This window comes from Taudactylus pleione, unplaced genomic scaffold (genome assembly GCF_031769625.1).
Source record: "Taudactylus pleione unplaced genomic scaffold, aTauple2 ptg001017l, whole genome shotgun sequence".
Lineage (NCBI taxonomy): Eukaryota > Metazoa > Chordata > Amphibia > Anura > Myobatrachidae > Taudactylus > Taudactylus pleione.
The window spans coordinates 256,532-282,526 of NW_028285418.1; the positions used below are offsets into that span (position 1 = coordinate 256,532).

At 45.2% G+C, this 25,995-nt stretch overlaps 2 protein-coding genes across 8 annotated transcripts in view; one reads left to right on the forward strand and one right to left on the reverse strand.

Moving 5' to 3' along the window:
* The window catches only part of KCTD18 (potassium channel tetramerization domain containing 18), a 34,678-nt gene extending 23,400 nt beyond the window's left edge, over positions 1-11,278 (forward strand). For 5 of the 6 annotated variants that reach the window (XM_088461100.1, XM_088461097.1, XM_088461096.1 and 2 more), the window contains exons 6-7: positions 7,970-8,072; positions 10,707-11,278. In XM_088461100.1, the coding sequence (XP_088317226.1) occupies positions 7,970-8,072; positions 10,707-11,082 (479 nt within the window). In that variant the 3' untranslated portion in view covers positions 11,083-11,278. The remainder of the gene's footprint in view (positions 1-7,969; positions 8,073-10,706) is intronic. The other variant, XM_088461101.1, reaches the window with a different exon arrangement.
* A 4,709-nt stretch (positions 11,279-15,987) lies between these two features.
* Positions 15,988-25,995, reverse strand: part of LOC148454274 (ras-related protein Rab-5B-like) — a 42,039-nt gene continuing 32,031 nt past the window's right edge. For both annotated transcript variants that reach the window (XM_088461109.1, XM_088461110.1), the window contains exon 6: positions 15,988-17,755. In XM_088461109.1, coding sequence (XP_088317235.1) covers positions 17,643-17,755 — 113 coding nt within the window. In that variant the 3' untranslated portion in view covers positions 15,988-17,642. The remainder of the gene's footprint in view (positions 17,756-25,995) is intronic.

Here is a 25,995-nt window from a genome sequence, read left to right on the forward strand (position 1 = left end):
TAATTTTCCTATTGCCTTTAACCATTCTGCACATTTTACAAAGTCCACAATGATGAAACCCCTGGCGCCTAGTGCTACTTTTTTTTGGAGCCTCAATGGCGCTCCGTACCAATTTATCTTTCAATGACGGAGCTCGCCGATATATAAAAAAAAGGCCTATCTCACTTCTTAATAGTGGATCTAGTTTTAGAATCCTCCAATTTCTTGTACAAATAGCCTCAATCTCTCTATGTTGTTTATTGAAATTTCTAATAAAGGACCACTGTATATTAGTATTTTTTGGTTTATTCTTTTTAGTTTCCCATATCAAATCCTTCCTTTCAGTAGACTCAACCTTACATCTTGCTTCTTCTGTGGATTTTACACTGCAACCTTTGTCCAAAATCTGTTTACTCATGCTATCTACTTCATCATTAAAGACTTTTGGTTCAGTACAATTGCGTTTTACACACAGAAATTGGCCATAAGGTATACCATCAAGCCAATTGTTATGATGTTGACTTGATCTGTCTATGTATGTATTTGAGTCGTGTCTCTTTTCTATATAGTTGAGTATGGATTTAGTTTATTTATATATATATATATATATATATATATATATATATATATATATAGATCTAAAAATAGATCTAAAAATATTTGTTTTTGGCTAATAGAAAAGGTTAGATTAATATTGTACTGATTCTTATTAAGAGATTCACAGAAAGCTCTTAGTTCCTTCTCAGTATTGTTCCAAAAAGCACATTATCTATGAATCCATGCCACAGCACCATGCCTGCCCCCAGCTCGCCTTGACGCCATATTGTTTCATCTTCCCAATACGCCATAAATAATTTCACGTAGCTGGGGGCAAACCTGGTGCCCAATGCAGTTTCAACTTATTGCATAAAGTAGCTGCCGTTGAAGTAAAAATAATTGTTTGTTAGGATAAATGTTATTCCTTCTAAAATAAATTCCTTCAGATCTACAGAATAATCAGACTGGTCTAGAAAATATGAAACCGCTTCCAAACCTCTCTCTGTCTCAATAATAGTATATAATGTAGACACATCGGCAGTTATGAGAATTGTTTTTCCAACTTAGGGCCTGATTCAGACCCACTCGCGAGCGGCTGTCCGCTCGCAAGTGGGTCGATGTTATGCACTGAGCATGCGCACGACGGAGGGAGCTCCGTCGTGCGCATGCGCCAGACGCGACGAGCGAAGGAAAGTCCTTCGCTCGTTGTGTCCGATCAAAGGGGGCGTGCTGTCAATGTTGATTGACAGCACGCCCCCTTTGGTGGGCGTGCCGGGGGCGTGCCTCCCTGACGGGGGCGTTCCCACGGGAACGCCTCCCGTCAGAAGCCGGCCCACTGACATCACTAGTGATGTCAGTGGGAGTGATTTTGGCTCTGATAGAGCCAAAATCACTCCGGAGCTTGCGGTTGAAAACCTCAACCGCAGGCTCCGGCTCGCAATTTCGATGGTCGCGATGGTCTCGACCATCGCGGCCATCAAAAAGCACGCTTGTATAGCCTGTGGGTGGTGACCCACAGCTATACGAGCGTCCAGGAGGACGCTCCATGAAAATGGAGCCCGGCTCTCATTCAGAGCGTGCGCTCTGCTCAGAGCGTACGGCTCTGAATGAGGGCCTTAGTTTCTAATTTTCTTAGAACTTCTGTGTCCCTTAAATAAGCTTTTGTTAGTTTGACTAGAGGCTGTAAATAGTGATCAATTGCTGCCGACAAGTTCAACGTGATACTATTCATACCTGATACTATTGGTCTCCTAGGTGGGTGGAGGGGGGTCCTTATGGATCTTTGGCAGAATATAGATTGTAGGTACCGATGGAGGGTTGATATTTATAAAATCACACTCAGATTTATTTAAAACTCCCATCCTGGGGGCTTTATCTGTCAACATCGATAACTCCTTAGTGATCCTTAATGTTGGATCTGATTTCAATGTTTGTAATGTTTTTCCATCCATCAGTTGTCTATCTCTGTTATATAATCATTCCTATCTTGAAGGACCACCCCTCCACCCTTGTCAGTTGGTTTTATAATCCGTTCAATATCCTCCTTTAGATATTTTAATACCAACCATTCTTTTTTGCTAAGGTTACATTTATTTTGTTTCTTTCCTAATATTGCTTCAACCTCTTCTAGTACCATTTTATTAAAACATTCAATGAAACTCCCTTTCTGGTGGGTGGGGTAAAAAGTTGATCGAGGTTTGAAAGAGAATTCGGAGGGTCCGTCGATCTCCTCTGATATATTTTCCATTTTGCTTTTATTAATAAAGAATTTCTTTACTGTAAGCTTACATATAAACCTTTGTAGATCAACACTAGAAGAGGTTGAAGTAATATTAGGAAAGGGTATCCCGGTTGGTTTCATATTATGCTAGGGCCAGAAGCTGGTACTGTCTACACGCTTCCATTACGTTGTAAGTCGTCTGTTGTTTGGAGTTTTTCTGCTGTGGTTTTCTTTTCCGTTGTTGCCGGAGGTTTATTGTTTTTCCAGGCAAAGTGGATGCTGGTCTTCGCCTGGACTCGCTGGAGGGCTACAGTTGCTGTGTTATCTTTCTGTTTCATAATGGGTTCAGTGGCATCTCCACTCTTTGGAGACTTCTACGTTCTTCCGCTGGTTGAAAACCCCCCTTATTAGTTGTACTTCAAGAATGGTCCTGGTCGACTGTTCGGTATTTGGCTTTGGCCTTCATGTATACTCTTTGTAAGAGAAGTCTGTGGACAGGATCAGCTCTGAATCTATGTCTGTATACATATATATAAAATTTGTTTATGCCCAGCAGTGCTGGGATTCTATTGTCTGCGACTGTTGCACCTTCCTGTTTTAACCTCTGGTATGGTTTTCTTGTTGGAGCTCACTGCTACCAACTGTACGGGTTGGTCTGTTTTCGGCTGAGATTACAGTGTTCTGACAAATCTCACCTGCTGTTGTCCACTATATAGTGGCTTCCCATTCCTTTCGACTTACGTTGTATGTCGTGGAATTTTCTGTAGCTGTTCGGCAAGGATTCTGATCATGATCCTGTGTTCTTGATCCTCAGCTTTTGCTTTTCCATTCAGTCCCTGTTTCGGTTGGCCACGGGGTCGGCAAGTTCTCAGCGCTTCCCACCCAGGAGGTTAGCTTTGGGACGTCCCCACTGTCTTGAGCTCTAGTGTCCCCTAGTAGAAGAAGGAGAAAACAGGATTTTGGTACTTATCGATAAATCACTGTCTCCGATTCCACAGGGGACATTGGACGCCCACCCAGTGCTGCTTACCTGCCGTTTGTTTGGTTCATTCTCTGGTTGTGTGACTGCCTGTGTTCCATGCAGTGTGTTCCTCTGTTCTGCTTCAGTCAGTCTTGGACCATTCTGTGGACTTCTCCTCATTTTCCTGTTGTCCTCCGTCTCCTCTCCGGCTCAGTTTCTTAAACTGGTGCTGATAGGGCATTGAGGGGGAGGAGCCAGTCACACTTCTAAATTATTTAAAGTGCCAGGCTCTACTCTACCACCGTCTATACCCCACTGTTTTGAGCTCCAGTGTCCCCTGTGGAATCTGAGAAAGGGATTTATCGTTAAGTAACAAAATCCTGTTTTTTGGGTTAGCAGTACTAAGTTTCTGAATTAAGACACATATATTTCAACTCCATCTACCTCCGCCAGGCCGCAACACCAGTAACAGGGCTGGTGATTCCGGCGGGTCTCAGCTGAGCTTGCTAGCAGCAATGGAGCCTGGGTACCAAAGCTGTTGAAGAAGGGGCAAACTAGATGGGCCAAGTGGTTCTTATCTGACGTCAAATTCTAAGAATGGATTGGGGTATTGGAAGACACTCTACCAAATTCTACCAGAGAACAGATGATGTATATCTCCCATATACGGGAAGCGGCTTCCTATCTGGGAGAAGCTGCAATAGATGCTGGAATTTAGCTTCTAAGGCATCAGCAGCTTCAGTAGTGGCACGCTGGGCACTTTGGTTAAGATCCTGGATAGCAGATACAGGATCAAAGAAGGCTATGGAAGTCTTACCTTTCTATGGGAAAGTACTTTTTGGAGCAGAGTTAGATAAAATAATAGCTACTCTGGTGGCTTTAAAGTCAGCAGGTCCGCCATTTACGGCTACAATAAAGTCTAGGCAGGCTACTTTTCAGTCCTTCCATCCTTTGGGACGAGCAAGGGAACAGTCTTCCTCTACACCGTCTAGTTTTCGCAGGACTACAAGGTGACAAACTAAGAGGTCTGGGCCGGCTAGACGTTAACTTCTAAACCGGATGACAAACCTTCGGCCTGATGGGGCAGTCGACCTCCTGGGGGATCCCAGGGTGGGAGGCCGACTGTTTCAGTTTGCAGATTACTGGCGTCCGACAACAACAGATGTCTGGGTCCAAGAAGTGGTCTCTCAGGGGTATGCCCTCACATTCAGGAGGCATCCTCCCCAGAAGTTTTTTTGCACAGATTCTCCATCAGATGTGGTGGTTTTGGCCCTTCAGAAAGCCATTCACTCCCTGCTGCAAGCGGGGGTAATAATCCCAGTTCCTGTGTTGAAACAGGGAAGGGGTTATTATTCATATCTATTCTTGATTCAGAAACCGAATGGGGCTCATCGCCCTATTCTGAATCTAAAAACCATTGACAGGTTTATCCATATACCCAAGTTTTGTATGGAAACTCTCCGGCCAAGTTCTGGCAATGGAGCCTGGGGATTATATGGTTTCCCTGGACATTCAGGATGCATATCTGCATGTTCCTATTATGCCATCCCACCAACAATTCTTACGGTCCTTCATCAACATTACCAATTTCAGTCACTATCCTTTGGCCTATCTACCAGGGTATTTACCAAAATAATGGCGGTCATGACGGCCTATCTCAGGCGTCGGGGAGTCAGAATACTACCATACCTGGATGACCTTCTGATATTGGCACAGACTCTGGTGGTTTTACAATACCATCTTCAACTGACCATATCCTGCCTACAAAAGCACGGCTGGATCATTAATTGGAAGAAATCATCCCTTTCTCCAACGCAGCAAATGGTACATCTGGGAACTCATCCTGATTCTCGGGCACAAAGGGTGTTTCTGCCAGAGAACAAGATTGCTGTTCTATCATTGCGAATACACAAGCTGCTAGACAAACGAAGGGTATCCATTCTGTTAGCGATGCAAGTCCTGGGATCAATGGTATCCACCTTCGACATGTTTGGGTATGCTCAGTTCCATTCCAAGGCCTTAGCAAAAATTGATCCTCTCCAGGTGAAAAGGACAGTGTCATCTAATAACGTCCCAGAGGATCCTTCTCACTCCAGAGGTGCGTCACTCCCTACTGTGGTGGCTAAGTAAGGATCATCTGAACAAAGGGCGCCCATTCTGGATTGCAAATTGGGTGCTTCTCACCACAAACGCCAGTCTTCGCGGATCGGGGCCAGTGACAGGTCATTACACCTTTCAGGGAAGATGGACAAATCAAGAAAGTCATCTGCCCATAAACATTCTGGAACTGTGAGCAGTATACAAAGCACTTGTCAGGGTACAGAGCCTGGTCCAGGGCAGGACAGTTCAGATCCAGTCCAACAACGCCACTATTGTGGCCTACCTCAATCATCAGGGAGGCACAAGATGTTATGCAGCCATGAAGGAAGTGATAAGGATTCTGATTTGGGCAGAACGTCATCTTCCGGCCATCTCAGAAATATTAATACCGGGTGTACTCAATTGGGAAGCAGACTTCCTAAGTCGCCAGAACATACACGCCGGAGAGTGGTCTCTTCAACCCGGGAGTGCTTCAGCTTCTGGTAAACAAATGGGGTCTACCAGAAGTAGATCTCATGGCATCACGTCACAACCACAAGGTCTCCAGGTACGGGTCCAGGTTCAGAGACGTATCAGAAGCCTTTGTGGATGCACTTGGCAGTAAGATGGGACTTCAAGCTGGCATATCTCTTTCCTCCGATTTCCCTCCCAAGAGTTATTAGGAAATTCAAGCAGGAAGGCGGAACAGTAATACTGTTGGCTCCAGCTTGGCCCAGGCGTCACTGGTTCACCGACATACAGAATCTATCCATAGACAGTCCATATCCCCTTCTGTGGTAGGGTCCCTGCCGGCATCTGGACTTAACTCGTCTGGCTTTGACGGCGCGGCTCTTGAATCTTCCATCTTAAGCGCAAAAGTTTTTTCCAGTTCTGTAATTCAGACGATGCTTAGGGCACGAAAGCCTGCCTCTGCCCGCATCTGTTACAGGGTTTGGTATTCTTTTGGTCAGTGGTGTGCCCACAGAAAGTATGATCCTAAGGTTTTCAGGGTACTGGCTTTTCTCCGCCTGGCTACTTTGAAAGTGCAGGTCTGGATCCAGAGGAAGATTGGCTCATTACCAGATATTAGAATTTTTTTAGGGAGTTCTGCAAGTTCAGCCTCCTTTTGTTTCAACAGTAGCACCGTGGGATTTGTCGTTGGTTCTTAAGGGGCTACAAGCTCCCCCATTTGAACCCCTGGACTCTGTCTTCGCTGTCAACCATTTCAAAAGTACACTTTTTCTCCCCTCCTATCTCTTCTGCACGCAGAATCTCTGATTTAGCAGCGCTTTCTTGTCGCTCCCCAATTTAGATTTTTCACCAGGGTGAAGCTGTTCTTCGTACTAGGGAGGGTTACCTTCCTAAGGTAGTGTCCCGTTTTCATGTGAATGACGAAATTGTAGTTCTAGCTTTTCAGGCTCCAGAACTTTCTTTAGGTAAAGCCTCCCTGGATGTAGTTTGCGCTCTCCGTATTTATGTGGAGCGCACAAACTCTAAAATCAGATGCTCATTTTGTATTATATGGTTTTCACAAACGAGGATGGCCAGCTAACAAGCAGACTTTGGCAAGATGGCGAGGCATGACTATCTCTCAGGTGTACATACAGGCTGATCTCCCTGTCCCAAGCACGGTGACAGCACACTCTACTCTGTATGTAGGGCCATTGTGGGCATTTAGTCATGGTGCCAATGCTGAACAGTTGTGTAAGGCAGCCACGTGGTCTACTGTCCACACTTTTCTTAGGTTCTATGCCTTTGATACTGTTGCCTCTCAGAATGCTTCCTTTGGGCGACAAGTTCTCCTTTCTGCTCAGGAGCATCACCCACCCTAGGGGAACTGCTTTAGGACATCCCCATGGGATCCCTGTGGATCCCTATGGACTGTGAAGAAGAAAATTAGAGTTATGGTAGACCCTACCTAGATAACTCCTTTTCTTCGAGGTCCACAGGGCACCCACCCTGGCGCACCTGGCTGCATGGGTAATTTTTTGCTTTCGGTCACAGATTCCCTCATCTTGTGTAAGTGTGTTTCTGGTGTACGATTGCTCTTCCTTCTCCTGCCTTGAGGCTTGTTAACAAAACTGAATGCCTGTGGCTAGGAGTGGGTTATATATATGGAGAAGGACACGAGGCATCCTGGGAGCTGAAGCTTTAACTGTATGGTGCCTGGATCTCTCCAACCACAATATCCCCATGGTATCCCTGTGGACCTGGAAGAAAAGGAGTTATCTAGGTAGGTTTACCATAACTCTAATTTTCGCCTTAAAATGTATCTTAGTTGCAATTGGATATGAGAAACAGCTTCACAAGACTGTGCTGCGTAATGTGATATGTAAAGCGCTGCGGAATATGTGTGCGCTGTATAAATAACTGGTAATAAATAATATGTGAAACTTGTATATCTGTGTGCTATGGAGTCTGAATCTGTACAAATAGATGTAGCGGCCGCTGCTTTTTTACACGCCTGGTACTGTTGTGCTTCGTATACAGACTTGCAGATATGTGTCATATATCACGTGAATCAGTGCAGACTTGTGAAGCTGATTATCGTATCCGATTGTGACTAACATGTATTTTCGGAGCAAAAAAAGATGCTCGCGCCGCCAGGTGTATTTGAGGCTAGGTTTATGAGAGGCAGTGTACGTGTTTTGCTCTTCCTGATGAGATAATAGACAAAGCTTTTTGTTGTGCAGGATTCAGCTACTGGAGGGTTCCTCAGGAACTAATTGAGTGTTGGACCCTTGAAGAACGCCCAATAGAAGGAGACGCAGAGAATATGGCCCCAGTGCGGAGACGGTACAGAATTAACGTCCTAAAGTCATTTCACATAAGACCAGGAAAAGGGTGTAAAATGCCAACTCTCAGCTCTAAAATATAATCTTGTCCCCGTAACACATTTATACAGTAGGGGTTTTCGCCAGCCCTCCCCTCTTTTCCAAGTAACAGAACACTTTTAGAGTATGTACCTAGAACCTGATGCTCGCAAATAGCGGGGACTGTGCTTCTTCACCTTTTGGTGCGATTCGTGTCTCTCGCTGTACGAGTAATACGAGGGCTGTTCAAAAAGTAATGCTAAATGCTCAAAACTCAAATTTTATTATACAGATTTGAAAATTTGCAGTAAAATTTGAAGTCTTAGTGAATCTTTTGATTAGAGTCATTCTGATACTATCTGCCCTCAAACATTTTCTCCACCTCTCAACCCGAGCTGTGAATCCACTTTGGAAAAATTCCAGTGGTTGGTGTTTGACCCAGGAACGTACGGCGTTTTTATCAACCTCTTATGTCTACAAAATGTTGACCCCAGAGACAGTATTTGAGAGGGCCAAACAGATGAAAGTCAGAAGGGGGCAAATCAGGACTGTGTGGTGGATGTGGCATTATTGCGCCCCCCCCCCATTTTGGCAATGGTCGCAGATATTGCCATCGAAGTGTGAGGTCTGGCATTGTCGTGGTGTAAGATGACATTTGACAGTCGAATTGTTGACCTTTTTGCGGATAGCTTTCAGCTTCTTAAGTGTAATGTGTCGATCACTGTTGATTCATTGGTTTTGTTCGAAGTAATCGATGAGAATAACACCTCGGCAATCCCAGAAGAATGTGGCCATGATTTTGTTTACGGATCGCTGTGATTTAAACTTTTTTGGCCTAGGTGAACATGGGTGTTTCCATTGCTTTGATTGGGCCTTTGTTTCTGGGTCATAAAGGAATACCCAGGTCTCATCTCCTGTAATGACATTTTCCAAAAACGTCTCAGGATTGGCTTCAAAGTTGATCAAAAGGTCATTGCACACTTCCACCCTCTGGGCCTTATGATCCCTGGTTAATTGCTTTGGAACCCATTTAGCACACACTTTATGATATCCCAAATCATTGATTAGTGTTTCTACAGTGCCATGGCTACATTCCAGTTCATCACTGATATCTCTGATGGTCACACAATGGTCTTTCTGAATCATGGCATCGACTTTGTGTCGGTTCTCTGCTGACACTGCAGTTGATGGTCTGCCACCACGAGGTTTGTCGCACATGGACGATTCTCCCAATTGAAAACGCTTTATTCACCTTCTGACATTGCTATAGTCAATTGTAAGCTCACCATACACTTTATTCAGTCTTCTGTGGAATTCTGTAGCACTGCAGCCTTCTTTTTCCAGAAATTCAATGACGGCTCTTTGTTTCATCTTGGATTCCATGGTATTTCTTGGACTACCTAAACAAAACTACATATATAGTTAGCAGACATATTAAAGTACAAACTGACAAAGTTTCAAATAAATGTTGCATATTATTTCAGAGTTATGAGCATTTAGGCATTACTTTTTGGACAACCCTCGTAGAAATGCTTATAGCACCCATGTAACTTTTTCTTCTCTATGTATAATGTATTTTACTCAAATGTACTAAGTATGTCATAATACATATTACTAGGAAATGATTGAGTGCACCTATAATTATGTATGTATATTAAGGCAACAATTCCTTTGATAGACAGCAGCACTTTGCTACAGTATGCAGTAGACCTGCTGTCTGTAATGAGAGATGCACATCAGACTGACACACCCACGATTAAATGTATATTTATTTTATTTTTGTATACATATAAGCACACCTATGTAGCAATCAGTAATAATTGGACCGTACTGTGAAAAAAAAAAGTCACATCATTTTGTCTTGAGGAATCTTTCAGTAGTTCATCAGGGGCCAGTAACCCTGCACCTGCTGTCTCGCTGGGAAAATATGCTAATGGCTGTGATCGCAATGCCAGACGCAGCCTAACATAAGGACGCCCACTTTACCTTACACACATCCGTACTACTTAGCAAGTCTGCGAATCCATCGGTAACAGTGAGTACCATCGCAGCCTAACACACTTGCACAAGGTCTGCCCTTACTCGGGAATTGCTAACCTCATCGCACGCATTGCAAGCACAAGCGGCGTATGGCATTGCAGTGGCTAATTCATGCACGCCCCTGCAACAGCATTCAAATGCCACTAGCACACCTGTGTTTCAGGAGAGAACTCCAGCTACTGTGGCGCTGCAGGGATGGAGCCTGGGGCCCACTGGTAATAAAATCTCAGCTGGCGTCCGGTTTGGAGCCCCCCGTGTGGCGCTGATGGACACTGGCAGCAGGTGGAACGGCGCACCTCCAGCCCCCCCCCCCTCCCCCTCCTTTGATTTCCAAAGATAAGGTCGGGCCAGATATTAAATATATGCCAACGTTGGAGTAAGTGTGTATGTGGAGGCTGAAGTATTTTCCTTAACACTATTCTTCAGGAGTGAGGATGGAGGCGGGACAGAGGGTGGGGCTGCAGTATGGAGACGAGGGTGGAGTGGGGGGATGTTTGTGTGTGTGTGTGTATATATACACACTTTTTATTATCATACAGTTCATGAATATATGACTGCAATCTATTTCCCATTGTAGGAGATTGATAGACTTCACAGAAGACGAGGAGGAAACCAGTGTGACGCCCAAGGCCGGTCCAAAGCCCATTCGATTTTCTGGCCCGTCTACAAATACACATATAAGAATAAAGAACTTGGTTAAAGGCTGTATTCAGGAGGCCAAACCAGGGGCTGCAAAGAAAATAACTCTAAAGAGGTCAAGTAGCGCACAGCCAAGGTCAGAGGAATCTGTTTCCAGGCCTACACCCTCGCCTGCTGCCGGTCAGATGGAGCCAGACCTGCAGAATAGTACAGATGGAAGCCAATGTAACTCTACAGCCTCAGCGTCAGAAAGACCAGCAACCAGCCGCGTGATCCGCCTGAAGAGACCCTCTCTGAGCCTGACATCTGTATGAGGGTACATTATAGGAACCAACGTCCTCTACAGATAAGACATTAGCTTTTGTAGTCTGTTTTTATAACAGGGATTAACTTTTCTATGGAAGGGTATACCTTTATGTTCTACAATTTGACTCTAATATTTTGTATTTATGTATAATAATTGCGTCACGTGGAAGGTGCCCTCTATAAAAATAAATACGTTTATTATGAGTAGATTGTAAATTAACTTGTTTTTTTAAATATATAACAATTCATCAGATCATGTGGACATAAGCTATTACTTTCTATAACTATTCGGCTATGGACACAAGCCTTTACTTGCATTTAAACAGTCTCTTGCGCACAGTTGAGGATCGACTGTGTCCAACTTTAGTAACATAAATGACAGCTTCTATGTTACTCATTAGACCAAGATATCTACAGTACTGTGCAAAAGTTTTAGGCGGGTGAGGAAAAAATGCTGCAAAGTAAAGAATGCTTTAAAAAATAAGTGTTAATTGTTTATTTTTATCAATTAACAAAATGCAAAGTGAATGAACAGGAGAAATATAAATCAGATCAATATTTGGTGTGACCACCCTTTGCCTTCAAAACAGCATCAATTCTTGGTACACTTGCACACAGTTTTTGATGGAACTTGGCAGGGAGGTTTTTCCAAACATCTTGGAGAACTAACCACAGATCTTCTGTGGATGTAGGCTTGCTCAAATCCTTATGTCTCTTCATGTAATCCCAGATAGACTCGATGATGTTGAGATCAGGGCTCTGTGGGGGCTATATCATCACTTCCAGGACTCCTTGTTATTCTTTACATTGAAGATAGTTCTTAATGACATTGGCAGTATGTTTGGGGTCGTTGTCCTGCTGCAGAATACATTTGGAGCCAATCAGATGCCTCCCTGATGGTATTGCATGATAGATAAGTACCTGGCTGTATTTCTCAGCATTGAGGACACCATTAATCCTGACCAAATCTCCAACTCCATTTGCTGAAATGCAGCCCCAAACGTGCAAGGAACCTCCACCATGCTTCACTGTTGCCTGCAGACACTCATTATTGTACCGCTCTCCAGCCCTTCGGCAAACAAACTGCCTTCTGTTACAGCCAAATATTTCACATTTTGACTCATCAGCCCAGGACACCTGCTGCCATTTTTCTGCACCCCAGTTCCTATGTTTCGTGCAGAGTTGAGTCGCTTGGCCTTGTTTTCACGTTGAAGGTATGGCTTTTTGGCCACAATTCTCCCATGAAGACCACTTATGGCCAGACTTCTCCAAACAGTAGATGGGTGTACCTGGGTCCCACTGGTTTCTGCCAGTTCTGAGCTGATGGCACTGCTGGACATCTTCCGATTTCGTAGTAAGCATGATGTGTCTTTCATCTGATGCACTAAGTTTCCTTGGCCGACCACTGCGTCTGCGGTTCTCAACGTTGCCAGTTTCTTTGTGCTTCTTCAAAAAAGCTTGAACAGCACATTGTGAAACCCCAGTCTGCTTTGAAATCTTTGCCTGGGAGAGACCTTGCTGATGCAGTATAACTACCTTGTGTCTTGTTGCTGTTCTCAGTCTTGCCATGGTGTATGACCTGTGACATACAACGGCCTTCCACAACCTCACCGTTGTAGCAGAGGCTGTTCCTCACCCAGTTTTAAGCTTCCTGCACAGCTGCAACCTACATATGAAAATGATGATCATTATCACCTGTCTGGTATGATTGGTTAATCATACACCTGACTATAATCCTACAACATCCTTGATTTTGTGCAAGTGTACTTAGAAGAATTGATGCTGTTTTGGTCACACCAAAACATTGATTTGATTTAGATTTCTCTTTTTCATTCACTTTGCATTTTGTTAATTGATAAAAATAAACTATTAACACTTCTATTTTTGAAAGCATTCTTACTTTGCAGCATTTTTTCCACACCGGTCTAAAACTTTTGCACGGTACTGTATATAATAATTTGCGAAGGTCTCTCTCGTTTTCTCAATGCGCGCCCCAACAGGCGGGGGAGATCCCACTGCCTGAACAGGGTAAGTATGGGAGCTGGAGCGGAGAGGGGTTAGTTGGGACAGAGTTCACGAGAGTGGAGCACAGTGGGGAGGAGGTGGCAGAGCAGGGAAGCAGAATAACAAAGCGGAAGGAGGGATGGGACTATTATAGATATACACAGGTCAGCTATAACATTGGGTCCCCCTTGTACGCCAAAACAGCGTGGAACCCGTTGAGGTCTGGACTCCACAAGACCTCTGAAGGTTTCCTGTGCTATCTGACACAAAGACATTAGCAGCAGATCTTTTAAGTTGCTAGATGGGGCCTCCATGGCTTGGACTTGTATTCCAGAACATCCCACAGATGCTCGACCGGATTCAGTTCTGGGAAATTTGGAGGCCAAGTCAACACCTTGAACTCCTTGTCATGTTCCTCAAACCATTCCTGAACAATGGTTGCAGTGTGGCAGGGAGCAGTATCCTGCTGAATGAGGCCAAAACCATCAGGAAATACCTCTGCAAGGAAGGGGTGTGCTTGGTCTGCAACAATGTTTAGGTAGGTGTTACATGTCAATGCCAGGACCCAAGATTTCCCAGCAGAACACTGCCCAGAGCATCACACGGCCTCCACCGGCTTGCCTTCTTCCCATAGTGCACCCTGATGCCATCTTTTTGCCAGGCAAACAACGCACATGCACCCGGCCGTCCACACAACGTAAAAGAAAATGTGATTCAATAGACCAGATCATCCTCCATTGTTCTTCGGGCCAATTCATTGTAGGTGTTTTCGGCAGGGGACAGATGTCAGCATGGGCACTTAGACCGGTTTGTGGCTTTGCAGCCCCATACACAGCAAGCTGCAATGCGCTGTGTGCCCTTGTTAAAGTCGCTCAGATGCTTCCAGCTCCCACACCTTGACAGGTGCTATTGTAACGAGATAATCCATGTTAATCACTTCACCTATCAGTGGTTTTAATGTTGACCAGTATATATAAAGTGCAGTTAGAGATGCAATAAAAAAAATGTCAACTAATGTGGGTGCTGTTCTTACCTCTTCCGTGAGTGTTTTGTGTGGGTATATATAGAGAGATACAGATATATTTATACTACATATCTATGCTGTGTGTGTTGTGATGCCGTGATCAGGAATATCCTGGTGTATAGGGGTTCTTGGCCACGCAGGCAGAGAGAGTATGAATGATACAACAATATCTATTATATACCAAGGGCACTATGCAATCCAACATCAATAATGGATCCCCCTGATGAAGTCTGGAATTTTTGGATGAAACGGTTGGGACTGTCACTATAAAAAAAAAAAAAAAAAGTTTTCTCATGCTGTTTAGGTATTCTATTTGGGATGAAGTGTTCCTATTGCAACGGAATATTTTGTATTTGTTGGTCTGCTATATTGAATTATTTTCACTGGAGAATATATTTTATGCAAAGTAGCAATTCCACAGGTGATGCTGATGTAGGATGCTGAATATGTAGAACAGAAGGGTGATGGCATGCAAAGATTAATATAGTGTATCAATCCAGAAATAATGGGTAAATTAAGTGATCTGACGAACTTTGAATGTGGAATGATTGTTGGCGCGATTATTAGCTAAACAGCTGCACACAGAGTGGACCAGCAGACAAAAAAAAACTACAGCAATGTTTATTTTAGCTCTACTGTATAATGACTAGTGTACTATATAGGATCCAATCTAAAACTAGGTTCCCCCATGAGAGATCGCAGCAAGCTAGATGAAACGCATTCTTCATTTGAGTTTTGTCACACTGGTTCATGTGCGTTACCTAGCTAGCACTTCATATTAAACAAACCCACTGTCAGCATACATTAGAAGGGGCAGGCATGGGCTCCATATTGGTCTAGAAATCATATATACAATACAGCAGGGGTCAGGGAACTTTTTTACATTTTACCCCAGAATATATTTAGATATGCCGATGTTACCCCCTTGATTTGAAAGGAAGGAAATCATCTAGTAGTGCCCCTGTAGTGCCGCTTGTACAAGAAAAACATTTACCTTAATCCCCGCTCCTGCATCCGCCGCCGTCCTGTCCGCCCGGCTGCTCCTCGGAACTATGGGAGACACGTCATGACGTCTCTCCCATAGTGCGCATGGAGAGAGCCGGAAGTTGGAGTTCAGAAGAGAACTCCAGCCTCCGGCTAACGCGGCGCTGCAGGGAAGGAGCTGGGCGCCCGCTGGTAATAACATCTCAGCGGGCGTCCGGCTTAGAGCCTCCCTGCGGCACAGCCGGCATGCATATGAATCATTCTATATTATAGAATGATTCATACGCATGCCCGGCTGTCCATTACCCCCATGAATTTCATTTTTACCCCATGTGGGGTAATTTACCCCTGTTCCCCGATCACTGCAATAGTGTTTAATTAGAGACTTAGTATTAAAGGGCCTGATCCTGAGCATGTAAAGTGATCACAACTCTAGCTGCTTCCAGCGATCCAAAATCCATGCAAACATCCGCCTGTGTTCCGAGTAGAACGTATGTGCGTGACTACGACAGCTTCACCCCCCCCCCCCCCCATGCGAGAGACCCCGCCATCTCTTATCTGCTTAGCACCGGCCCCATCCTTGCTGCAGGAAATAAGACTGAAACTGGATGGATTTATGCATACGCCAACCTGCAACTTTGTCTACACGCCCACAGGGTGCTCCCTCTGCATGCCAGCGCCACGTTGTCACCCAGTAACTGTAATTGTGGAGCCACCAAGATACGTAGTACTCCGGAACCACTTGTAAATTGCTCTAAGTGGTGTACGCAAGCCGCGACTCGCGAGGAAATTTGCTAAAATAAAAACCCATGAGATCCGACTGCATTTGGAAATTGTTATAGCATTGCTAGTACATATACACTTTTAATTTATCGTTACAAATAAAAGATTAGAAAACATGTTAAATATCAGCTATTTATTTGATTAAAATGTATTTCATACATAATTCTCATTGCATATATTTAACTTATTTCTGTCAATACATTTCACCAATTCATCATGTCCAAATTCTAGTGGCGCCACCAGCCGAACACCTGGGCAGACTTAAAGTCCCAGCGCACTGGGTGGCAATCACTGGTACGCCATACGTTCAAACAGGTCCCACTCCCCCCCCCGGCTCACAACTCCCCCCTATTTTCCCAATTGATTTTCAAAATTAAATCAACTGGAGCTGAATAGATTTCATGTTAACGGGGGTTGTACAGTCTTGAGCAGCCCCCCACTCATGGCCCGTTCTTCATATTCCGGCACCTTTTTCCATCACCTAAAGCCGAAAGGACCAAGTGCGTCCGATTCGCTCCAAAAAAAAACAAATGGAGGCTCCTGTGCGGCCAGACTTGGCTCTTATGATCAGTAAGTTGCACCCGGATACGGCTTTAGGTAACAGAAGGAGTCCCGGGGTTACTTCAGCTCAGCAACTAGGAAAAGAAAGGTTGCTGCCAAAAACAGGGCAACACTTAATTCAGCCCTGTTTACTGCATGGGCCCAAAAAATACGGGAAAACCAGGAGCGGAAGTTGTGTGTCCTGGAGCAGAGGGCACGTTGGAAGAAGCCTTACCGGCCCTGTAGCTTAACTCTTATACAGATGTAAACACCGGACCTCGTGCTCAGCAAGTCACTCAAGCAAAACAAACTGATGATTGACTTTGCTTTAATGTTACATTAAAAAATCAATACTTTTTTTTTTTTTTTTTTTATGATTCAAGTAAAACATCATCTGAAGGTGCAAATACAAAAGTTATGTTCAGAGCATGTTCTATCGCTGTGCTGAGGTTGTTTCTGGAATCATGTACACGTTAGGGGGCTACAAATCAGTGTTTTTGGGATAAACAGAAATGTATGAAGGATAAAGTGCAACAGTTCAACACAGTGCTTTGTTCTTCTGCAAAGGATGGGGTAGGCCAATCACATCAAGGTAGCAAGAAGTGCTGAGATGTATTAAGTCTTCTGACTGGTGAAGATCGAACACATACTGTAGTAGAGATACAAAAAAAAAAAAATGTGCACATCGTATTAGCTCCATAGAAACCTCATTAGTGCGTGAGAGTCTATTCGCTCCTCAACTGTCCAAAGTTCCGCCACATGCAGACGCGTTGGTAAAACACTGCTCCAGAGATGTATTCTTAAAGCAGGGATGGAGCAAGGAACACAAAGTTCGGGTCGGACGTTCCTGTGTGTTTTGAAGACTTGAAGGTCGGGGCTGCGGATTATTAACAGTCAACCGGACATGCTCAACGAAAAGCATTAGAATACGTCATTTCCTCTACCGCGCCATCACGCTAGAATAGCTAAACATTACCGCTTTGTGTTGCGTTTTGGAGATGGAGTAGGTTGGGTTGTTTTTTTTGTTTTTGTTTTTTTTTTTACTATTTTGTGGTTTCTTATTTTTTAACACTGTGATAAAATGAAAATAATTATAATAATAATAATAGTAGTAATAGTAAGCCAAACAAATTTGCACCAGCTGTAGAAAAAAAACAGGAGGCAGCATCCTAAACAGTGTCCACAATAATCTGTGTATAAAACATATACTGCAGGGGGCTCGTCCTCCTGGTATCAATTGCTGCAGCAGCCGCTTCTAGGCTGCTGGTCCGAGCCCTGGATATTTACACCCCTGTTGCGGGCGGCGTGAGTTGGGTTCTGGGCGTCCGATTTCGGCATTTTCTTGGCTGCAGAGGAGGGGGGAACAGATGATAAGTGGCGCTATTTTCTATGAGTCCAGATTATAGTTGTTAAATATACAGATAACTGAAAACCCTAACAGCAAATATAGATTGTATATTACAGTTATATACTGTAGTGCAACATTGGTTCTTTTTTGGGGCGTGGGTCCCCCTGGATTGCATTGGTTGATCTGTTTCAGGGCACAGCAGTATAACACATTTTCCTTTATAACACATTTTAACCCTTCACTGTGTGTTTATTATATATGTACTTCACTTTTTTATTTTCATTCTTTATATGCAGCTGTGGCTGCTCTTAACTATCTCTTTACACTGCACTTTTCTTACTGTGGCGGTGCCCTGGGGCAGCTTGGCTGGGCCAGTTTTGGGGGGTCCTGCGCTCTGGATTTGAACCCTAGTATGTTAGTGACCTACCCGAAAGAGGTTACCTGGATATGGTGGGTAGGCCCATAACCTTGGCCATGATTATGCTAAAACCTCTATTGATTGCAAAATTGTATTGCATTTATATATAATTAATAATTTGGAGTTGTGCACCTGAGATTTGTCTGTTTCTGTGCCTGCAATTAGTCTCATCAGGTAGCACCTCCCATTACATATATTCAGGGTGTGCAGTCCAGAAATCTTTCCCATATACTCGTGTTAACATACCCGAAAATACGGATGATAGATATGAGAACAGTTTGTTCTATTGGATTATACTAGACCACAAAACCTGCTACCGTGTTCGTTATTTCTAATAGTAATAAATAATAATAGGATATAAATTTTTTTTTTTTTTAAAGCATTTCATCATCTTAAGAAGTTTTCCCAGAGTAATCTAAAAATATTGACCAATGAATATCCACATACAGGAGTGAAGTTCTGTCTTTGGTGGGTGGTTTGGTCAATTCGGTGCCTCCTATGGACCCCCTGTTTGTATTGTTATGTACACACATTCCTGGGGTTCCCTAGCCGTCTAACAAATTGCGTGGACACATCTTCAATGCCGCCAGACTCCTCGTAGCTTTACATTGGAAACAGTCTACCGTGCCCTCCATTACAGCTATAGCGAATAGTTTTTGTCCCCCACGCCACCCGTGCTCCCTTGCTATTTTTGATGTTTATATATAGAACTATACACAAAAATGGGTGGTTTGATAAAATTTTATTCTAACAGGACTTTTTGTTTTGCTAGTGCTCGCGGTATACTCTGTCGCCTTTGATCATTTCATATTTGTGTCAAATATTTTTAGCTCATACAGTTTTCTTTTATTGTTTATTTTTTGTAACATTTTGCCTTTTCTTTGAGAAGGCTTTTTTTGGTCTGTTTACTGCCATTATAAAGGAGATTAAAAAAAAAGAAAAAGAAAGAAAGTGCTGTGGAACTATACATCCCAGCATGCCCTGCCATTTGTTTCACGCACTAACAGCAAAACTGTGGCATGGCATGCTGGAATGTGTACAGTTCCTTGCAAAAGTATTCACCCCCTTGGCTTTTTACCTTTTTTGTTACAACCTGTAATTTTTTTTATCTGAAGTTTATGTGATGGATCTGCACAAAATAGTCTAATATGGTGAAGTGAAATGAGAAAACAAGAGATATGGTAAGAACTTACCTTTGGTATCTCTTTCTACGAAGTCCATAGGGTCCACAGGGTTGACCTTGGGGTATAGGTTGGGAACCAAATCCGGGCACCACGCAGTTAAAGCTTTTAGCTCCCAGGATGCACTTGGGTCCACTCTCCCTATAACCCCACCCCCCAGCCAGAGGCACCTCAGTTTGTAAGTAGCCAAAGGCCGGAGGAGGAGAGAAAAAGAGAGAGAAAACTGGAACACTCTAGAACCATACTCACAGAAAAGGAGACGGGAAACCGGTGACCAGTAACACAGCCCATATGAAGCCAGGTGCGTCAGGGTGGGCGCCCTGTGGACCCTATGGACTTCGTAGAAACAGAGATAAAGGTAAGTTCTTACCATATCTCTTGTTTTCTACTTCAGGGTCCATAGGGGGTCCACAGGGTTGACCTTGGGGATGTCCCAAAGCAGTTCAACCAAGGGTGGGGACGCTCCTGTGCTGAGAGGAGAATCCGTCGCCAAAAAGGAAGCATCCTGAGAGGCAAAGGAAACCAATGCCTAGAACCTTAAAAAAGGTATGGACAGAAGACCACGTGGACACCTAGTAAGGCAAAACAGCCGAGGCGCCACAACGAGCCGCCCACGAGGGTTACATGGCCCGAGAAAAAACAAGCCTCAACGACAGAAATGCCTACCCATGGGTAGGCCCCTGAGGAAGACATACGAGGCCATCCAGCCAACATTTCATTATAGGCCGGCCATCGTTTCCTGTGAAAACCAGAAACCGCAGACCACCAATAAGGAGTCCGATTACCATAAGGAACTTGAACGGATCATATAAAGCCAAAGAGGCCGGACCACAGTCAATGAGGCCACATCAGCCGAGAAGACTGGGGACTGAATGGCCGAACCATAAGTTCCAGAATAATATGGAACCTAAAAACCACTCTAAGAAGAAATACAGGGCGAGAGCAACTCACACCCTGACATGATGCCCTCCAGAAGAGGGAGCCACATGAGAACGCTCCCAATTCAGACACTCTCCTGGTTGATTTAAACACCCTGAGAGAGAGCTTAAACAATACACCATGTAATGGCTATCACAACCAGCGGTTCCATTGACTGTCCCCGGAGGGAACAAAGAACCACTACTAACTCCCCAGGAGTCCCTAGGGAGGACAAGTGGAGGCATAATCCAGAAAACACTCCAATGGATGAACTGGATACCAGAGCGGAGCAATTCCATATCTTAACCATACCGACAGTGTAGAGATCCGCACTGTCAGGAAGGCCAGGCCAAGGGTGAAACCCAAGCCAGCCGGAAGGAATGCCAGAATATCTGGAAATCCTGGACACCGGAGGATCGTATCGACAGGTACGATACCATAAGAATTATGTATGCCACAGTCCGTGGCAGATCCCAGCAAAGTCTGGCCTATCTGCTCTAAACATCTCAATGAAGACAGAGCCAGGGAAGCCCTAGGACCACAGTAGGGGCGCAGTCAAAGACAAACGATCCAGGTCCAGGGAAAAACAAGGACCCTGAGACAACAGGTCCAGATAGTGAAGCAGTAGGAACGGAGTATCGATGAGGAGACTCCGAAAATCTTAGTACCAGTGATGTCTGGGACGAACTGGAGCCCCCAGAAGGAAAGCCCCTCCGTCTCAAATTAAACTTCCGAAGACCTCGAGGGAGACCGGAGGACACAGGTACACAAAGTGGAAGGACCACTTCACTGACAAAGAGTCACTGAAGGTCGCTTCAGTACTCCTAGAGCTGGAATGTAACACCGGTAATGTGTGATCAAGTCAGAAGGCCATGAGGATCAATCCCCTCAGGGAGGCCCCCTCTGCTCACCAGGAGTTGAAACCTCTCTTGGAGAAGAGACTAGTCCCCGGGATGCACGTCGCGATGGCTGAGGAAGCCCGCTTCCCAATGGAGAGCTCCGGGAATAAACACTGCAGAGTTGGCCAGGAGAAGACCCTTGGACTATGTCAGAATGGATGACATACCTGACATTGCCACCCAACTACCAGTGTTGCCTAGATGGAAGTCACTGTTGTGACACTGTCGGACTGAACCTATTCAGGTTTACCGTGACATATGGGTTAGGCCAGAGTGAAGGTCCAAGACAGCCTAAAGTATCAACAAGTTAAGTGGCAGGGCAGAAACGACAGACGTCCAACTGCCCCGAAACGAATGCGGACCAGACACTGTCTGTAGCAAAGAACACCCCGGACGAGATGGCCATAGCCACCCGGACAGAGACCAACTCGCCTCCGGAGAAAGTATCATCGTTCGAACAGCGATCCGATGGGAAAAACTCGATCCATCTGGAGGGGAGTCAATTATGGCAAGGCCTGGAATGGAACTGAGCACATTCCACCCTACCAAAAGGTAGACACTCTGGTAGACCGCGCATCACAAAAAGAGTAATGACATATGTCGACTGCGTAGATATCCGCACACTCCAAGTTGAAGAGTGGAGATCTTGTCTTACGCCAGAAAAATTCTCAGAGTCTGAGAATCCAGCAGTGCTCCCAGATGAAGAAAACCCTGTGAGGGATGCAGGGAGGACTTTTTCTCAGTTGACTAATTATCTGTGCCGAGAAGAAGCCACGGTTATCCTGACCTGGCGGTAAAGTACCTTGGTGATCCTGCTAAAAGCAGGAGACCGTCCAGAGAAAGGAGCATTCGGATACCCTGAACAGGTGAACTGTCAGAAAATCCATAAGGCTGGTAAACCCCGGTGGAGTTGAGGACAGTCCCAAAAGGCAGAGCCCGAAACTTACAAGTGTTGCTGTGGCACAGCAAACCTGAACCCATGCTGATGAGAGGGCTCTGTACGTACCCGTAGGTACGTATCCTGAATACTCAGATATACCATAAAATCCCCAGGTTCCAAACGTCGGATGATGGAGCATGGACGATCCCACCTGAGTCCAGGCACCGTTGGAATCTGATTCAGGGATTTGAGACAGAGTATAGGCAAATGAGGACCAGTCGGTCACTGCCCCAGAAAGAAAGTAGAACAACCAGTCCCTCACTGAGATAGTGAGGTTGGCCGAAATAGCTCTGCTTACCACAAAGACTGTATAGCTTTCTGGGATTGTAAGGCCCTGATCAGGTCTGAAGAAGGGCCCGTGTAACAATGCCTGTGAGGAGGCTGCCTGAGCAATGAGAGGCCGTTGAGAATCAGTACCTCACTCTGGAAATTCCCCAGATGTAGACCTGTCCCGTCAGGCTGAGGGTATATCCTCAGGTGTAGAAACAGGGTCGTCCGGAAGTCCAGGACTGCTCGGTACTGGATATGGTGGCCCCCATGGAGGCCGACAGCCTAGGAAAAAACAGGCCTTTAGGCTGACCCTGAGGACAAAAAGACTTAACAGAGTTAGTCCGAATGTAGTGGGAGTAGCTAAAGACGGTATCTCCCCATTAGTGATACTGCCAATGATGCAACGATCTTGTCAAGGTCAGGACCAAACAAGATCTTCCCCATGGAAGGAGTCTGCACCTCTGCTTTCCCATAACGCAGCCATAGGGTACTGCGGCGGATACAGACGCCGCCGAAACCCTGAAAGTTAGAAGACCGGCATCCCATGAGGTAATCCCACATATGACCACTGCATATTTTATGTGAGCGGCAAAAGATATTTGAAACTTAGACGTGTTGGAGGGGAAAAACGTCACAAAAGCATCACCATGCGATGGCCATGGTAGGACGGGCAACAGGCCCTGAAAACGAGTACATTGATTTCAGGCAAAGTTACCACCTACGGATCCGTAAAATCCGTCCAGGCCGGGATGGGAGGCGTATTAATGCCTGTAACCCGATGATTAACATACAAATCCATCCCAGAAGGGGATTTCCATTACTTGTGAGGACCCTCAGGGAATGGGAAACAGGAGGCCTTTGTGACTCCTCGTATCTGGCGACAGCCAGACTCCCGCTATGAGATCCACCCGCTGGGCAGAAAACGGGAGATGTATGATACAGGTGCAGGATCGACATTCTCTATATCCAGAATGAACCTGGCTACCAGCCCCAAAGCAGGGATAATAATACTTGAAATCGGCTCCCCCCATGTGAGAGGGAAAGAGCCGAATATACCATCCAGTTCACGGCAGAGCCACTGGGCAGTAACCACAAGGCGTATATCACGCCAATTAGTATTTCGTATAAAACGACATCCCCCAGGGTGGCCGTTGTGGTAATCCCTGCAAGGGGAATGACAGACCGATGTGGTATCGGAGGTAATTCATGTACTGTGAAAAACCCCGGCGGGGAACGACAGTCTGTTGCACAGGGGTAAATTGCAAGAAATTGCGAGATACCCCGAGTTCAAAAGGGCAGTATGGTGAAGTAACTCCAAGCGAGTGACGACAATGGGGCCCACCCGGCGATCCTCAAAGGAGAGGATCCTGAGAAATAAACCGCCCTTTAAGGGGGTCGTGCAAGGGGCCCCGCACCAGATGGTGCCGCATACATAAACCTTTCTGAGTTAAAATCCTCCGCACTAATTCCTGCAGGCTATGACTTGCAGGATAGCAATAATGGGTGCAGTATCGTGTGCAATCTCCTGGTCAGATATATCTGACTATCTTGACGGAAATATTAAGCAGCGCCATACCGGTCCTGACTGACGCTAAGATTAGCTGCAGGGACCCATTATCAGCGTATGCAACTCACAGTTCCATCTAAAATATGGCAATGTGCAGCACGCAACAGTATGTGACAAACCTCACAGATATTAACAAGTATATATATGTGAGGTCTCAGAACCACCCCAGGTACACCTGTATTAGGGCAGATAAAGAAAAGGGATAGATATACACTGACAGGTGAGAGAAAAAGCAGTCAGTCAGCACTAGCATAAGTCACATACAATGCAGAAAAATATATATACATACATAAGCATGACATATAATATACTGCACAATGTCGCTACATTCAACTGCCCAGATTCAGTGTCTGGGAAGGCTATAGCGCTGTGTACACTCACCCAAAATGGCATAAGGCTGCATATTCACACGTGGATCACCGCAAGCGGTGACCACGCGACTTACCTGTCCCCGTCGATCCGGCAGCAGCCCAGGGATTCCTCCAGAGCCCGGCTAGTACAGACTCTGGGGTCCCGCTGCGATCCCCAGATCTGTACTGGCGTCGCAGCGCCGGCGGGGTGTAGGAGCGGCAGCTCAGACGCTCTGAAGAGTAGTAAAAAATAATAAAATAAAACTCTTTTAAGCTTAGGGGCTGCTAAGCAGCCCCCCTGCAGTAACGGTGACCCGACTCCGGCCGGGCACCAACTTAAACTGAGGTGCCTCTGGCTGGGGGGTGGGGTTATAGGGAGAGTGGACCCAAGTGCATCCTGGGAGCTAAAAGCTTTACCTGCGTGGTGCCCGGATTTGGTTCCCAACCTATACCCCAAGGTCAACCCTGTGGACCCCCTATGGACCCTGAAGTAGAAAAATATATATATATATATATATAAAAAAGAATCTTTATAAATTAAATTCTGAAAATTGGCATGTGCATATGTAAACACCCCCTTTGCTATGAAGCCCCTCAAAAGTTCTGGTGCAACCAATTACCTTCAGAAGTCACATAATTAGTGAAATGAAGTCCACCTGTGTGAAATCTAAGTGTCACATGATCTGTCAGTATAAACACACCTTTTCTGAAAGGCCCCAGAGGCTGCAACACCACTAAGCAAGAGGCATCACACCATGAAGACCAAAGAACTCTCCAAACAAGTCAGGGACAAAGATGTTGAGAAGTACTTTTCTGGGTTGGGTTATAAAAAAATATCCAAATCTTTGATGATCCCCCGAAGCACCATCAAATCCATCATCATCAAATGGAAAGAACATGGTACCACAACAAACCTGCCAAGAGAGGGCCGCACACCAAAACTCACAGACCGGGCAAGGAGGGCATTAATCAGAGAGGCAGGACAGAGACCAAAGGTAACCCTGAAGGAACTGCAGAGTTCCACAGCAGAGACTGGTGTATCTGTGCATGTGACCACAATAAGCCGTACACTCCATAGAGCTGGGCTTTATGGAAGAGTGGTCAGAAAAAAGACATTACTTAGTGATAAAAATAAGAAGACACGATTTCAGTTTGCCAAAAGGCATGTGGGCGACTCCCCAAATGTATGGAGGAAGGTACCCTGGTCAGATGAGACTAAAATGTAACTTTTTGGCCACCAAGGAAAACGCTATGTCTGGCGCAAACCCAACACATCCCATCACCCCAAGAACACCATCCCCACAGTGAAACATGGTGGTGGCAGCATCATGCTTTGGGGATGTTTTTCAACAGCAGGGACTGGGAAACTGATTCGAGTCGAGGGAAAGATGGATGGTGCTAAATACAGGGATATTCTTGAGCAAAACCTGTTTCAGTCTGCCTGTGATTTGAGACTGGGATGGAGGTTCACCTTCCAGCAGGACAATGACCCGAAGCATCCTGCTAAAGCAACACTCGAGTGGTTTAAGGGGAAACATTTAAATGTGTTGGAATGGCCTAGTCAAAGCTAACATCTCAATCCAATTGAGAATCTGTGGTCAGACTTGAAGATTGCTGTTCACAAGCGGAAACCATCCAACATGAAGGAGCTGGAGCAGTTTTGCCTTGAGGAATGCGCAAAAATCCCAGGGGCAA